The sequence below is a fragment of the Oncorhynchus nerka genome, linkage group LG9b, assembly GCF_034236695.1.
Source record: "Oncorhynchus nerka isolate Pitt River linkage group LG9b, Oner_Uvic_2.0, whole genome shotgun sequence".
Taxonomy (NCBI): domain Eukaryota; kingdom Metazoa; phylum Chordata; class Actinopteri; order Salmoniformes; family Salmonidae; genus Oncorhynchus; species Oncorhynchus nerka.
In genome coordinates, this window is record NC_088424.1 from 22131766 (window position 1) to 22148799 (window position 17034).

The 17034-nt window shown below is 39.9% G+C and overlaps 1 protein-coding gene across 1 annotated transcript; it reads left to right on the plus strand.

Moving 5' to 3' along the window:
• The first annotated feature begins 7170 nt into the window (after nt 1-7170).
• LOC115113950 (melanocortin receptor 4-like) lies at nt 7171-8376 on the plus strand. The gene has a single exon (XM_029641884.2). It carries the CDS (start codon nt 7254-7256, stop codon nt 8271-8273), a length of 1020 nt encoding a protein of 339 aa, XP_029497744.1. The 5' UTR covers nt 7171-7253; the 3' UTR covers nt 8274-8376.
• Nucleotides 8377-17034: the final 8658 nt, after the last annotated feature.

A 17034-nucleotide genomic window follows, 5' to 3' on the forward strand; every position in this document is an offset into this window, starting at 1 on the left:
AAAAATGCATTGAGATACTGATTGGCCATTGACATATCACTTTTGATGGATATGTCGAACGACCAAAACGGGGGACTGTAATGGAGAATATTTAAGATGATTAAAGTTCTTATTCATTTTAGAGTGATTAACACAATATGTTTTCTCTTTCTGTGATTTCCAGTGTTCTGGTTGTGCGGGTTGATGGACACTAGATTCAATGCTGTTTGTTAAACTCGTATCTGTTGATAGGGCCGCAAGGAGGTCTGGAGGTCCAAGGACTAAGGGCAGTGATTGTTGTTGTATTCTGTGAAACACTGTGATTCTTTAGCAGCTGACAAATTTGTTTTGACTTTCTGGTGCTGTGGAATTAGGATATAAGGTCAAGTAAGACATTATTCTCTGCTCCTGTGCAGATACTGTGTTCCCTGTTTGCAAATTTATATTAAACCAGTTTGATTTTTGATTGACTATATCCGCAACTGATCTTCTATTTTGTTCACCTGAAAATCCCCTTTACACAGAGCGTATTTGATATTGCTCAATTTATGTTCAAAGCCTGGGGAGAAGTAGAAATGTATTGTTTGTATAATGTTACAAAATGGTAGCTGTACTTGCCATGATCATTATGTAGGCTTCCATATTATGTATGCGTGTTAATTGCAAAATTGATCCACCTCTACGCAGACGACACCATTCTGTATACTTCCGGTCCTTCTTTGGACACTGTGTTAACAACCCTCCAGGCAAGCTTCAATGCCATACAACTCTCCTTCCGTGGCCTCCAATTGCTCTTAAATACAAGTAAAACTAAATGCATGCTCTTCAACCGATCGCTACCTGCACCTACCCGCCTGTCCAACATCACTACTCTGGACGGCTCTGACTTAGAATACGTGGACAACTACAAATACTTAGGTGTCTGGTTAGACTGTAAACTCTCCTTCCAGACCCATATCAGACATCTCCAATCCAAAGTTAAATCTAGAATTGGCTTCCTATTTCGCAACAAAGCATCCTTCACTCATGCTGCCAAACATACCCTTGTAAAATTGACCATCCTACCAATCCTCGACTTTGGCGATGTCATTTACAAAATAGCCTCCAATACCCTACTCAACAAATTGGATGCAGTCTATCACAGTGCAATCCGTTTTGTCACCAAAGCCCCATATACTACCCACCATTGCGACCTGTACGCTCTCGTTGGCTGGCCCTCGCTTCATACTCGTCGCCAAACCCACTGGCTCCATGTCATCTACAAGACCCTGCTAGGTAAAGTCCCCCCTTATCTCAGCTCGCTGGTCACCATAGCATCTCCCACCTGTAGCACACGCTCCAGCAGGTATATCTCTCTAGTCACCCCCAAAACCAATTATTTCTTTGGCCGCCTCTCCTTCCAGTTCTCTGCTGCCAATGACTGGAACGAACTACAAAAATCTCTTAAATTGGAAACACTTATCTCCCTCACTAGCTTTAAGCACCAACTGTCAGAGCATCTTACAGATTACTGCACCTGTACATAGCCCACCTATAATTTAGCCCAAACAACTACCTCTTTCCCAACTGTATTTAATTAATTTATTTATTTTGCTCCTTTGCACCCCATTATTTTTATTTCTACTTTGCACATTCTTCCATTGCAAAACTACCATTCCAGTGTTTTACTTGCTATATTGTATTTACTTTGCCACCATGGCCTTTTTTGCCTTTACCTCCCTTCTCACCTAATTTGCTCACATTGTATATAGACTTTTTTTTTTTTTTTTTTTACTGTATTATTGACTGTATGTTTGTTTTACTCCATGTGTAACTCTGTGTCGTTGTATGTGTCGAACTGCTTTGCTTTATCTTGGCCAGGTCGCAATTGTAAATGAGAACTTGTTCTCAACTTGCTTACCTGGTTAAATAAAGGTGAAATAAATAAATAAATAAAAAAATGTCGTTTTGTGTTTTGTGCACATCGTACTTCAAGAAATAGTGTCTTATAAGCACATGTGGGCTTGGCACCAATTGGTGTATGACACTGAAATTAAATTAATCAATCAATCTAACACTTGGAATGTTAGTACATTTTCTAGATTCTAATCTGAGAAGGGCGTTGTTACGGATACAAGTATCCTGTGTGTATTTGATTTCTCTCCTTCTGCCCTAGTCACAGGTGGCAGTCATCAGTTGCCAATCAGTCGCCAATCAGTTGCCAATCTGAAGACGCACCTACTCCTTTTCCCTTACCCAATCACATCCCCTTTCCCTTGGTTTAAAAGAAACCCAATCAGTTGGCTCTGGAGCTATCTCTCTTTTGTTTTTGCCCCTACATGTCACATTTGTCCGTTATTATGTGAGTATGTATTGTTGTGGTGTATGACTGTTTGTTTGTTGGTGGGAAAAGGGGACACAAAGCCAAGTTGCCCATGGCCATACGTTACCCGTAGGAAAACTTTGTCTAAGTACCCTAGTTAGAACTGTGAGGCCCACCCACTGTATTTTATCGGTTAGTCAGCTAGCTGTTCACGAAGCAGGCTAGACTAGCTTAGGTTTTTTTGGGGGGATATTTATTAGTTCTTTCCTTGGGTCCAGCTCAGCCCCCCTCAGATATGTTACGGGTCTCGTTTCCATCCCCCCCCTAGACTGCAGGGCCAAAGGGGTTCGTAACAGGTGTTATCTGCATACAAGACACACAAACAAAAATCACTTGAAGATTTGGTGGTTTATTTCCCCATCAAATGATAAGTCTCATCAGGTCTCTCTTGAAAAAAGAGTGATAACCAAGTGGCCTCCAGGTAATAAAGGTTAGACCAATAAAACCCTTTGAAAAAGCTATTCTTTCACCACCATTTATTTAGTCATATCCATATATTACCATAGCTGCTGCAGCCATGTACAACTTCTAATTTTGCCTTGTTCATGAGCACACAAGAGAAAGGACAGCCCATTTCTTTCACCAGCTGGTCCCAGGACACAGAAACCAACTCCACCTAAATCAAAACAAAGCAGAGACAAAGCATGAATGAGAAATAACAGAGAAAAAACAAGGATTGTAAAGAGGGATATTTCTATGTACTGTACATGAATGAATGGTTGTTGCTGATGGATTATAGGAAACCTCTGAAATGATCAACCTGTTGATTGTTTAACAGATTCTTGCAAAGATGTCAACTGCCCAAACTGCAATGCAGCCATGGCAACTTTCCAGAATTTTCGTGCTAATGGCCTGAGTCAGAAATGTTGTTTTGCTTTAACCCAAGCTATCCCTGAAAAAGACATACATTTGACAAAATATGTACAATTTGTAACCAAGTGATTGTGGGTGTACCTGAAGCCATCCTCTCTATTTAAAACCCACTTAAGGTGGACGACGTCTAGTACATCCTGTTACAGTTAGGGAATACTGAAAACCAACCTGACCCCTACAACAATTGACTGTTTGCAACATGTTCTCACAAACTCACATTGATTCTTGAAGTATTTTAGGACCAAGACACAGTACATCTGATTTGTGGTTAATATTTATAATTTTGTGCCAAGAAATGTTAAGGCCACATTAAATGTGACTATTTTTTTCTATTACCATGCTGTCTGGATCCTTTGAGGTGATGTCAGAGTACCGCGAGTGTGATCGAAAGTTGTTACAAAGCTGTCAGCAAAACACTGAATGACGGTTTGAAAGAATGTGATGTGTTAATAAGCTAACCTTGAGATTCCTGGATAAATTCAAGTATGACATACTATATCAGATCAGCACCAAACCCTCCCACCTCCTTTTGTTGTTGAGGAGTGAGGATGGAAGATTGCAATGTGAAGAATTGGGCTGCCTGTGTAAACACAGCCATAACGGTGGATCCATAAGTTCAATAGTACACATGGGGACAACTATGAAAAGTATGGTAGTGTACTCCAGAGTTGTGTAGAAATCGAATAAAGATAAGTATGCTTTTGACGACAGTATTTTTGATTTGTAAGAAGATCAGCAAATTATATTTAAAGGAATCTCAGTCAAAAAATATATTTAGAAAAACTAGAAAAGATTTCACCTAATAAGTACAAATAGTTATTGTGATGACACAAGCTTTTGGAACAACTTAAGCTTCATTGGCTCATTTACAGACAGTAGCTGACAAGCTAATTCATTGATTTGCTCACTGTCACTTGGAGTGGATCTATCCTCCAATAGTGTGACTGTTCCACAGGGTGCTGACTGACAAAGGACTTATCTGATTTGGCCCTCTCTGTCTGTACTGACCATTGGCTAATCAGTCAAGCCAATGCCAGTGTGAGACAGTGGCAGATTCATTCTCCGAGACAAAAGGATGGATAGAACGCACATTATTAGCCAAAGTGATTATTTTGTGGTTCGGTTCTGTCACGCCCTGACCTTAGAGCCTGTTTATGTCTATTTGGTTTGGTCAGGGTGTGATTTGGGTGGGCATTCTATGTGTTGTATTTCTTTGTGTTTGGCCGAGTGTGGTTCCCAATCAGAGGCAGCTGTCTATCGTTGTCTCTGATTGGGAATCATACTTAGGTAGCCTTTTTTTCCCGCCTATGTTGTGGGATCTTGTCCTTCTGTTGTTGCTGTTGAGCCCTACAAGGCTGTACGTTTCGTTGGTTCTCTCTTGTTTTTCTGGTTTTCATTAAAGAATATGATTAACCTACCGCACGCTGCATTTTGGTCTAATTCCACCAACGACAATCGTCACAGCTTCAGCTTTTCAAAAAACATTCCAGACCATGCTTTGATGGCATTGAGAATAGCCTGTAACAATGACTCAATATTCATCTAATATTTATCTGATCAGTCTGCCTTGTATATTCTAATATCCTTGATGACATGACCACTTGGGGATAAAATCATTTGCACATCCATTTGATCTGTATAGATGCCTACTGATGAAAGTGTGGACATGAGCCAATTGAGCCTTTTTGATACGTGTTAGCGCGTGACATACCTTTTGAGAGACCTTCCGTTTAGCCTTCTGAGCTCCCTGAATGAGGCTAAGTAGTCCTGACTTACACTGGGTTTTAGGTCAATTGATGGCTTATTCAACACACAATATTTCCGATGCTGCTCTTCTATCATATACTATTTAACTGCGCGACCATGACTATCCACTTTATTTGTAAATACAGTCATACTTGACATAGCACATTCATAATCTATACTGTATATCCTATTGTGTACATATCAGTTTATTACTTTGCATACTACCTTCTAATTACTTATCTAATATTTTTTTATTTAACTTCTGCTTCTTTTCAGCCCAGGGGATGGGGTGATGTCGATTATGTCCTGTCCTAAGCTGGTGTATGTATTTGTGTGTGTGTTTTTCAAACACCTAGAGGTGTGATCAATAGGCTAGGAAGCTAGCCTAAAGCCCTGGGAGGCTTCGACAGTTCCACCAATTCGGTGCTATTTGAGAAGTGTAAAAAGAAAAGACTATCCACTAGAGGATGAAATACCTCATTTAAACATTCTGTCATAAAGAGCACATGTTCATTATGAACATAAAAAAACACGTCTTCCCATCTCAAGGTTAAATAAAAACACGTCTTCCCATCTCATGGTTAAATAAAAACACGTCTTCCCATCTCAAGGTTAAATAAAAACACGTCTTCCCATCTCAAGGTTAAATAAAAACATGACTCTAGTAAGTGCCAAATGAAGTAACAGGGTTGACGATTTAATCATAAATCCTCTCATGACAGGGGGAATAGAAGCTTGTGTGCAACAGGGAGTGGCAATTGAATGCAAAAACAAACAAATGGAATTGCTAAAACATTTCTAGCCCGTCTATCTATGGGTAACAGGATTGATGTGTTGTGCTCGACCAGCTCAGTTTTCCATGACAAAACACCAGAAAATGGCCAAAAACAGTAGAACCAGCACATCTACTTTTACACTATGATTAAATGGTCATTGTTTCTATTGAAATATTTAAAAATGAATCGCTTCACCAGATTAAAGTGAGAGTTCAGTTCAAGTAACAGTGTTCACATTGAAATGAGGGACATACAGTACGTAAATGAATCACTAATCACATTAAATAAGTAATACTCTTCAGAAATGGCTTTGTCAAAGCAACAAAATAACTAGTGCTTGGCAATGATGGTGAAATGTTCTGATTAAGTGGATTGGAATCTTCATAGGAGTGACACTTGACACTTCAGCAAGCCTTCTCTCCATGTGGTCTATATTAAAGGGCACGTCATTTAATATAGAGTTTTAAAATGTTAAATTGGAGCACAATTTCTACTTAAAATATCAAAGGGATGCAAAAGGAACTCTCTTCGTTGGACGACGCAGGTGTGATTAATTTTAGGACAAAATGGGGAGGTTGCAATGTATTCAGCAGCTGGGGATGAATGACAAGGCTACAGAGCATGTCCAGTAGATCTGATTGCTTGAAACATAGTGGTAGATAGGATACAGTTCCTAAATGTTATTGATACACTTACGTAAATCATCCCTGTGAATGCTTTTCAAAAGACCTCGATCAAGACTCACATTTCTGACATTAATAAAACCATCAATTAGATTGTCCTTGTAGCATGTGCCAATTTAATCAATCTGTATGTGCTGAAGTGAGGTGCAGCAGGGCTATTCATACCTCTCTCAGACCAAGAACACACTCCAGATGTGATTCCCACCCTTGTAAGCACTCCCCCATTGGCTGAGAGACGGGGAGGAGTCAGGGATGAGAGTGCTGAGGGGTGTCTATACGAAAAGTGAGAATGATTCTGTTAAGTGAAGCCCTGGCTGGCTATCTGTGCTTTAATACCTTTTCTTTCAGTTAGTGACTCAAATTCTCGGGACTCACTCACAGACACACACCCTCAGTCAACCTCTCCATCTATTTTTCACAATTTCTGCCTCTCTCCCTGTCTCTGTCTGTTTCTCTTCTTCTCTCCCCTCTCGTGTCCACCTCTCTCTCTCTCACTCTCTCTCTTTCCCTGCTCTCTCCGCGCTCTCTTTCTCAGAGACCTCTCTGGCTGAAGCTGTGGTAAATAGATGGCAGTGTGAGACCAAAGGATGATAAGGCTTTCCTGCCTGTAGAGTCAGTGCCAGAAGTAGTCAGACGGGCGCCTGTGGTCACGTATCGAACTTCCTCCCAGTGTTTCAGACTTTACTTCACTGCCCAGTGTCTGCATGGCATTCAAAGCTGGAGCTTGAAGTAAGCAGCTCCTCATTAGGCACAGAAACCCTCTAGACGGATTAAGGGAATAATGAAGAAAGAAGTAAACTGAAGAGTACTGACTGAAGAGTTCCTACAAAAACAATGAATGCCACACACCAGCATCACCATGGATCATTTCACCTATGGAACCACAGCTCTGGAGCTCCGCCTCTAAGCCATCAACAGCACCAAGCCGGAGCGGAGAGACACCATGGTTCGTCTGGGTGTTACGAGCAGCTGCTAATCTCCACCGAGGTCTTCCTCACGCTGGGCATCGTCAGCCTGCTGGAGAACATCCTGGTCATCGCCGCCATCATTAAGAACAAGAATCTGCACTCTCCCATGTACTTCTTCATCTGTTCCCTGGCCATGGCCGACATGCTGGTCAGCGTCTCCAATGCCACCGAGACCATTGTTATGGCAATGATCACTGACGGAAATCTGGGGATTGGTGGCGGCGTGATCAAGAGCATGGACAACGTGTTTGACTCCATGATCTGTAGTTCCCTGCTGGCGTCTATCTGGAGCCTGCTGGCCATCGCCGTGGACCGTTACGTGACCATCTTCTACGCGCTGCGCTACCACAACATCATGACCACGCGCCGGGCCGCCGCCATCATCACCAGCATCTGGACCTTCTGCACCGTGTCGGGCGTCCTCTTCATCGTCTACTCTGAGAGCACTACCGTCCTCATCTGCCTCATCATCATGTTCTTTAGCATGCTGGTGCTCATGGCCTCGCTGTACGTCCACATGTTCATGCTGGCGCGTCTGCACATGAAGAGGATCGCCGTTCTGCCGGGAAACGGCCCCATCTGGCAGGCAGCCAACATGAAGGGGGCCATCACCCTCACCATTCTCTTGGGGGTGTTCATAGTGTGCTGGGCTCCTTTCTTCCTCCACCTCATCCTCATGATCTCCTGCCCTAGGAACCCCTACTGCGTGTGCTTCATGACCCACTTTAACATGTACCTCATCCTCATCATGTGTAACTCTGTCATTGACCCGCTGATCTACGCCTTCAGGAGCCAGGAGATGAGGAAAACCTTCAAGGAGATCTTCTGCTGTTGGTATGGTCTCGCCTCTCTGTGTGTTTCTCTATGTGAAATGCCCAGCAGATAGTGAATCTTATGGAGATACTGCATGTGAACTGTTTAGGGAAAAGGTGAACAGTTTAAAAGAAACATAATTATATTATTTGTAAATAAGGACATATTTTTGTCTTGCCTCATGATCCAAATAAGAATGGCAAAATTGTTTAACCTGCCTAAGGTAACTGCCAAAATAATGGAAACGCCACCACGAGCCACCAGTTTCAATGCGCCTTGGCATCGATTCTACAAGTGTCTGGAACTCTATTGGATGTATGTGACACCATTCTTCCATGAGAAATTCCATAATTTGGTGTTTTGTTGATGGTTTTGGAAAACGGTCTCAGGCGGCGCTCCAGAATCTCCCATAAGTGTTCAATTGGGTTCAGATCTTGATTGAGACGGCCATGGCATATGGTTTACATCGTTTTCATACTCATCAAATCATTCAGTAACCACTTGTACCCTGTGGATGGGGGCATTGTCATCCACTCCTATCAGGATAGAAATGATTCACCACAGGTTGAAGGTAATCACTATTTATTGGCGTTTACCTTGGGTTGAGTGGACCTAAACCATGCCAGGAAAATGCACCCCACGTGATAACAGAGTCGCCAGGACCCTCATTTATTCAAGTGTTTCCATTATTTTGGCAGTTTCCTGTACATGTATATAGATTTATCTCACGATCAAACAAATTGTCAACAAATGGTATGGCTATCAGTACATTGAGAGGTTTGGGAATTGTTAGATGCTGTTTGCTCTCTAACACCCTGAGAATATTTAGAAAGACAGAAAGCGATATTGCTATGAAATATTGTTTCCTTGAAATGTGCAAGTACAATGCATCACAGTGCTTTTAAAGGAGTAGTCTTTGCATGTTATTTAGGATAATGCCTTTCCAGATACAGTGAGTATTGGTACAGTGTATTGGGACAGTGTCACCTTTTTTGTTGTTTTGGATCTGTACTCCAGCACTTTGGATTTTAAATGATACATTTACTTTGAGGTTAATGTGCAGACTGTTAGCTTTAATTTGAGGGTATTTACATCCACATTGGGTGAACTGTTTAGAAACTACTGCACGTTTTGTACATAGTCTCCCCATTTTAGGGGACCAAAAGTATTGGGACAAATTCACTTATGAGTATTAAAGTAGTCAAAGGTTTAGTATTTGGTCCCATATTCCTAGCGCTATATCAGCCCACACAGTTACAAGGATGGACCTCATATTGAAGCTTATAGAGATCCCAACTGATGTATAGAATGAAAATGTTTGGTTTAGATACAAGTATCATGAAACCTCTAACACAATACATTCAGTTGACTTGGTGAAAATCATTTTTTTTTAGACTTGATTACCACTTTTTCCATGTGGTTTCTTTCTTCAGACTTCATAAAATTATGATCTCTTCCTAAATATTTGGTCAAATTATTCATTTTGTGTATGGTTTCCTAGAAACCAAGGGTGGCTCAATTTACCCCCCCCCCCCCCCCCCTCATGAAAAAGTACTACTGAATTACTACACAAAACCTATTTGTGCAGTATTTGAATTGATTATGGATCCCCTTTAGCTGCTGCCAAGAAAACAGCTACTCTTTGTGGGGCAAAATGAAGGCAGTTACACATTTCAAAAAAAAATATATAATACATTCACAGCAGATTTCACAACATAAGTGTGTACCCTCAGGACCCTACTCTACTACCACATATCTACAACACAAAATATGTGTGTGTATAGTGTGTATGTTATCATGTGTTTGTATGCATGTGTCTGTGCCAATGTTTGTGTTTCACAGTTCCTGCTGTTCCATGAGGTGTGTTTAGTATCTGTTTTTTTGAATTAAATTTGACTGCTTGCATGAGTTACAGTAGTGACAATGTAAAGACTTGTAGGGATTGTGTAGTTTATGCACTACTCAAGATACACAAGTAGTGTTCAGTAGGAAAACAGTAGTAGTGTTTCTAGTAGTAATCAGGTAGAGATTTTTCTACGCAAGTTTTTCGCTGCCGCAGGAGACAAAACAGGAAGTAGTCTGGTTGTTGTTAGCTCTCTACTGTTTTTGACCATCCTGTAATCAACTTCCATCCTTCATCATCCTGTCTTTCGTAGCCCTTATGCCGGCCTGTAAGTTTAATTTTCCTTTTATGTTTTATAAATACTTTAATGTAATTTATATAACTTTTTACCAGATGAAAAAGATTGCTAGCCAAAATGGCCTTGTTTGTTAGCCCCATTGAAATAGACTGTAGCAATGTAGCCTGTGTTTCGTCATGCTAGCTAATTCGTATGTGTGTTTGTATGCAAATGTACAGTATGTTCATTTAGTTCTACTTACCTCTTGACCTGTTGCCAAAGAGACCCTCGACATACTGTAAGAAGACTGGAGGCCATTGTTTGTAAGATTAACATTGTTTATCAAATGCTTTTCTGTGTTTTATGTGACCTTCATTAGCAGATGATGAATAATGGCTTATAATTGGTTGTCTCTTTTGCTTGATTTTATTTTCTAAAAGGTTAAGGGGTGGAGAAATGTGGCTGCAACGCAAAACTACAGCTAATAACTTGAGGAAATAGCATGTGCACTAGTCTAGTAACCAGTGGTGTAAAGTACTTAAGTAAAAATACTTTAAAGTACTACTTAAGTAGTTTTTTGGGTATCTGTACTTTACTATTTATAATTTTGACTTCTACTTTTACTTCACTACATTCCTAAAGAAAATAATGTACTTTTTACTCCATACATTTTCCCTGACACCCAAAAGTACTAGTTACATTTTGACAGGAAAATGGTCCAATTCATGCACTTATCAAGAGAACACCCCTTTTCATCCCTTCTGCCACTGATCTGGTGGACACACTAAACTTAAATGTAAATGTAAATGTAAACACACATGTTCTGTTTGTAAATTTGTGTTGTAGTGTGCCCCTGGCTATCCGTAAATAAAATAAAAAACAAGATTGTGCTGTCTGGTTTGCATAATATAAGGAATTTAAGTACATTTTTAGCAATTCCATTTACTTTTGATACTTAAGTATATTTAGATCCAAATTACTTTTAGACTTTTACTCAAGTAGTATTTTACTGGGTGAGTTTTACTTGAGTAATTTTCTATTAAGGTATCTTTACTTTTACTACAGTATGACTTTTGAGTACTTTTCCCACCGCTGCTAGTGAAAAAGATGTCAACAGTAATTCAAGGGGCTGAAAGGGGGAAATGTAAAAGGATCTGGAGCAATTCTGTCGGGATCAATAGTGACACAACACTACATACACAAATGGCAATATTAATTCAATAGGGATTGAGTAGACATACATTTGAAATAGGTAGGCATTACATAGTAATTCAATAGTGACTGTGTAGGAATTGTGTAGGTTTTAAGTAGCAGATGCTCAGTTACATAGTAGTCATTGAGGGAGAATTTAAGATGTTAATAGGAAATAGGTACAGTGCATTCAGAAAATATTCACACCCCTTGACATTTTGTTGTGTTACAAAGTGGGATTAAAATGGATTTAGTTGTCATCTTTTGTCAACAATCTACACAAAATACTCTGTCAAAGTGGAGAAAAAAAAACATAACATAAAAAAACAAGAATACATCTTGTTTAAATACAGTGGGGCAAAAAAGTATTTAGTCAGCCACCAATTGTGCAAGTTCTCCCACTTAAAAAGATGAGAGGCCTGTAATTTTCATCATAGGTACACATCAACTATGACAGACAAAATGAGAAAAAAATCACATTGTAGGATTTTTTATGAATTTATTTGCAAATTATGGTGGAAAATAAGTATTTGGTCACCTACAAACAAGCAAGATTTCTGGCTCTCACAGACCTGTAACTTTAAGAGGCTCCTCTGTCCTCCACTCGTTACCTGTATTAATGGCACCTGTTTGAACTTGTTATCAGTATAAAAGACACCTGTCCACAACCTCAAACAGTCACACTCCAAACTCCACTATGGCCAAGACCAAAGAGCTGTCAAAGGACACCAGAAACAAAATTGTAGACCTGCACCAGGCTGGGAAGACTGAATCTGCAATAGGTAAGCAGCTTGGTTTGAAGAAATCAACTGTGGGAGCAATTATTAGGAAATGGAAGACATACAAGACCACTGATAATCTCCCTCGAGCTGGGGCTCCACGCAAGATGACACCCTGTTGGGTCAAAATGATCACAAGAATGGTGAGCAAAAATCGCAGAACCACACGGGGGAACCTAGTGAATGACCTGCAGAGAGCTGGGACCAAAGTAACAAAGCCTAGCCTAGTAACATGGCTGGGTCTTTCAGCATGACAATGATCCCAAACACACCGCCCGGGCAATGGAGTGGCTTCGTAAGAAGCATTTCAAGGTCCTGGAGTGGCCTAGCCAGTCTCTAGATCTCAACCCCATAGAAAATATTTGGAGGGAGTTGAAAGTCCATGTTGCCCAGCAACAGCCCCAAAACATCACTGCTCTAGAGGAGATCTGCATGGAGGAATGGGCCAAAATACCAGCAACAGTGTGTGAAAACCTTGTGAAGACTTGCAGAAAACGTTTGACCTCTGTCATTGCCAACAAAGGGTATATAACAAAGTATTGAGAAACTTTTGTTATTGACCAAAAACTTATTTTCCAACATAATTTGCAAATAAATAAATTAAAAATCCTACAATGTGATTTTCTGGATTTATTTTCTCATTTTGTCTGTCATAGTTGAAGTGTACCTATGATGAAAATTACAGGCCTCATCTTTTTAAGTGGGAGAACTTGCACAATTGATAGCTGACTAAATACTTTTTTGCTCCACTTTAAGTATTCACCCCCCTGAGTCAATACATGTTAAAGTCACATTTGGCAGCGATTACAGCTCTTGAGTCTTTCTGGGTCTCTAAGTGCTTTCCACACCTGGATTGTGCAACATTTATTATTAAAAAAATTTGCTAAACAAAAATGTTCAAGTCTTGCCTTAGATTTTCAAGTAGATTTAAGTCAACACTGTAACTCGGCCACTCAGGAACATTCACAAGTCTACTCTGTAAACATGTGTAGATTTTGCCTTGTGTTTTAGGTTATTGTCCTGCTAAAAGGTGAATTAATCTCCCAGTGTCTGGTGGAAAGCAGACTGAACCAGGTTTTCCTCTAGGATTTTGCCTGTGATTAGCTTTTTTATCCTAAAAAACTCCCCATTCCTTAACGATTACAAGCATGCCCATAACATGATGCAGCCACCATTTTGCTTGAAAATTGGAGAGTGGTACTAAGTAATATATTTGGGGCAAATCCAATAACACTTTATATTCAGAACAAAAAGTGAATTGCTTTGCCAAATTCTTGGCAGTATTTACTTTAGTGCCTTGTTGCAAACAGGATGTATGTTTTAGAACATTTTTTATTCTGTACAGGCTTCCTTCTTACAGTCTATCAATTAGGATAGTATTGTAGAGTAACTACAATGTTGTTGATCCATCCTCAGTTTTCTATCACAGACACTAAACTCTGTTACGGTTTAAAAGTCCCCATTGACCTCATGGTGAATTCCCTGTGCGTTTTCCTTCCTTTCATTAAAACACAATTCCACTTTGACATTATTGGGTATATTGTGTGTAGTCCAGTGACAAATCTTAATTTAATCTATTTTAAATTCAGGCTGTAACACAACAAAATGTGGAAAAAGTCAAACTTCTGAAGGCAGAGTATTGTAGTGTTCAGCAGTGAATCCTCCCAATGTATCACTCATTACTACTTCAGTTAATACATAAATCACTACTGGTTTACTACACATCTCAATAGAAATCAAGTAGTAAAACAAGTTTTGTGTTGTAGTGAAGAGTATTATTTAAATAGTAATTCTTCATGAGGGTCAACTCACTCTCCCCTATCGCCATGTTTTGCCTATTTTAATGTGGAACGAATTGAGGACGATAAAGCAATGTGTTTTGAGGATTAAACCTGTCCAGGTTGCAAATGAAATCTAACCAAGATTTCTACTTGTTCCCAGGTTGTATCTTGCTTGCTAGTACCATAGCGTGGTTACCAATGTCCCAGATGTCTTTTGATACTCTTACCCAATCCATCATCCAGCACAGGGAAACTAAAACAATTCCAAATCTATTCCAATGTTATAGGGGTCATTTCACTTGATGGAATGGTTTAAAAATTGAAACTGCAAAGCATTGGTCTAGTAGGCTCCTGTAATTTCAGTCAGTTAGCTGTACTGGGAATGTTACAGCAAGAGATACATGTTCTGCTGATCTGTTGCTTTTGATGTTGGTTATTTAGTTGGTTCCTCGTATTGACAATAACACACCACTGAAAACTGTTAGGGAGCCAGGCAGCTCTGTTCTAGGTATCAGCCAGGATAAATGAACAGGTGGCTTTTGACATAATTCCCTTCAGAGCAGGAGCTGAAAGCTATAGTGTCTATTGATGATGTGGAGTTAAGCACTGGAAAGACATAATGAGCCATGCTTTAACCCTCTACAGTCTAAGCTCTGTCTAAGCCGGGGGGGATCTACTAAGCTATATGGAATTGGTTTAAGAAGGTCATACTAAGGATCATTTAGCTTCATAAAGAGCCATGTTTTAATGGGCCTTGTTGGCCATCCTAGGGCTCTTATTAACAGAACATGTAGGCCTAGGTTTTTTAATCAATCCATTAGCCTATTTAAGTAAATTATTTTTCAAACTTTTATTAATTTATGAAGACATTTCCCCTCATAGATAAAAAAAAAAATGACCCACTGGGCACACACAATACAATTATGTTGAACCAACGTGGAATAGACGTTGAATTGACGTATGTGCCCAGTGGGGAGGCTCCTATTAGTGCAGTAGTGTGATACATCCTCAGTTTACTTTACATTATTTAACAACAGCTGACAGACTGCACAACATACATGAGAAAAAAAGGAAGTGGGTGTCAGTCAGAATTTTATTTAAAGGCACAAAACAATTATGCTCTTTAAAGTCAACCACAATACCCAACAGCCTTCAGGTGCATTAAAAAAAGGTTACATAACTTTAATATTTGGAGGTCGCTGACTCATCTCTGAAGGTTCTCACAGACCTGTTCTGTTGGGGATGCAACTCGAATTAGCTGTTCTAACACAGAAAAGTATTGTTTACTCTGTTTGCAAAGGATGTTATAACAATTCACACTTTACACATTTCTAGCACATCTTGGGTCTCACAACCCATTTGAGATCCCTTTCTTGCACATAACTACTTTTCATGTTCCACTGACTCCACTCTCCAGACAGTACACTTCTTTGCAGGCATCACTGGAGCGTATCCAATAGGTTGGTCAACCTAATTAATTTGGATGGTGAAGCCTTCCTAATCCCATCCATGGCAGCCAAGACATGCCAGTCAGATGGAAGGTGTCAAGATCCAACTGCCTTGGTTTGGGGCATCAGTAGGCTAAGCACGCAGGCCCATCTCAATGCTCGGTCCAACACCATCCTTTACAATGGGATAGCGGTCTGCATACAGGATACAGAACACTGGTCTGAGTCCCGTGGAGGGAGGCATCAAGGTTATGTCTGTGATGGACAATGACCCACTGGGCAGGAAGTATCAGAGTTGATATGGTGGAGAATAAGAATGTGGTTCACTCACTGTGTAGGTTCATTGCAAATGGCTTAAGTTGTTGAAATGGTCTTGAATATGACTGCACACAAAATAATATCATAAATATATATAACCAAAAAAGTGTTAAACAAATACAGATATATTTTATATTTGAGATTCTTCAAAGTAGCCACCCTCTGCCTTGATGACAGCTTTGCACACTCTTGGCATTCTCTCAACCAGTTTCATGAGGTAGTCACCTGGAATGCATTTAAATTAATAGGTGTGCCTTGTTAAAAGTACATTTGTGGAATTTCTTTCCTTCTTAATGCATTTGAGGCAATCATTTGCGTGTGACAAGGTAGGGGTGGTATACAGAAGATGGCCCTATTTGGTAAAAGACCAAGTCCAAATTATGGCAAGAACAGCTCAAATAAGCAAAGAGAAATGACAGTCCATCATTACTTTAAGACATCAAGGTCAGTTAATCCAGAACATTTCAATAACTTTGAAAGTTTTTAAGTGCAGTTGAAAAACTGCGGTATGATGAAACTGTCTCTCATGAGGAACGCCACAGGAATGGAAGACCCAGAGTTACGTCTGCTGCAGAGGATAAGGTCATTAGAGTTACCAGCCTCAGAAATTGCAGCCCAAATAAAATTCCAGGTGAAGCTGGTTGAGAGAATGCCAAGTGTGTGCAAAGCTGTCATCAAGGCAAAGTGTGGCTACTTTAAAGAATCTCAAATATATTTTGATTTGTTTAACTTTTTTGGTTACTACATGATTCCATGTGTTATTTCATAGTTGTCTTCATTATTATTCTACAATGTAGAAAATAGTAAAAATAAAGAAAAACCCTTGAATGAGTAGGTGTGTCCAAACTTCTGAATGGTACTGTATTAGGACTAAGTTGTGTCAATAGGGCTGCCTGCGTAAAAGCAGCCATTGGATCATCAAATAGCAGAGATTGTGCACACACAGAATGTTCTTGATGTGTGGAATAGGCTACACCATGCTGTGGTATAAATTATTTTTTAAATGGTGGGCTGCAATCCCCAAAATAAAATCATATGATTATGTTTGAGGTGCATCAATGTCCTCTTAATTGAGTCGGTGTGTGTTTCTGTTGTGAATTACCCCAGGCAATATGAAAGGCTGATTCCAATCCTCAGGATGCATGAAGATATCATACGCAAAGCTATGAATATTATAATTGGACAATTTGTCATGGG

What these genes read in the sequence shown, in the direction of transcription:
- LOC115113950 (XM_029641884.2), top strand. Translation starts at nt 7,254, where the DNA reads ATGAATGCCACACACCAGCATCACCATGGATCATTTCACCTATGGAAC.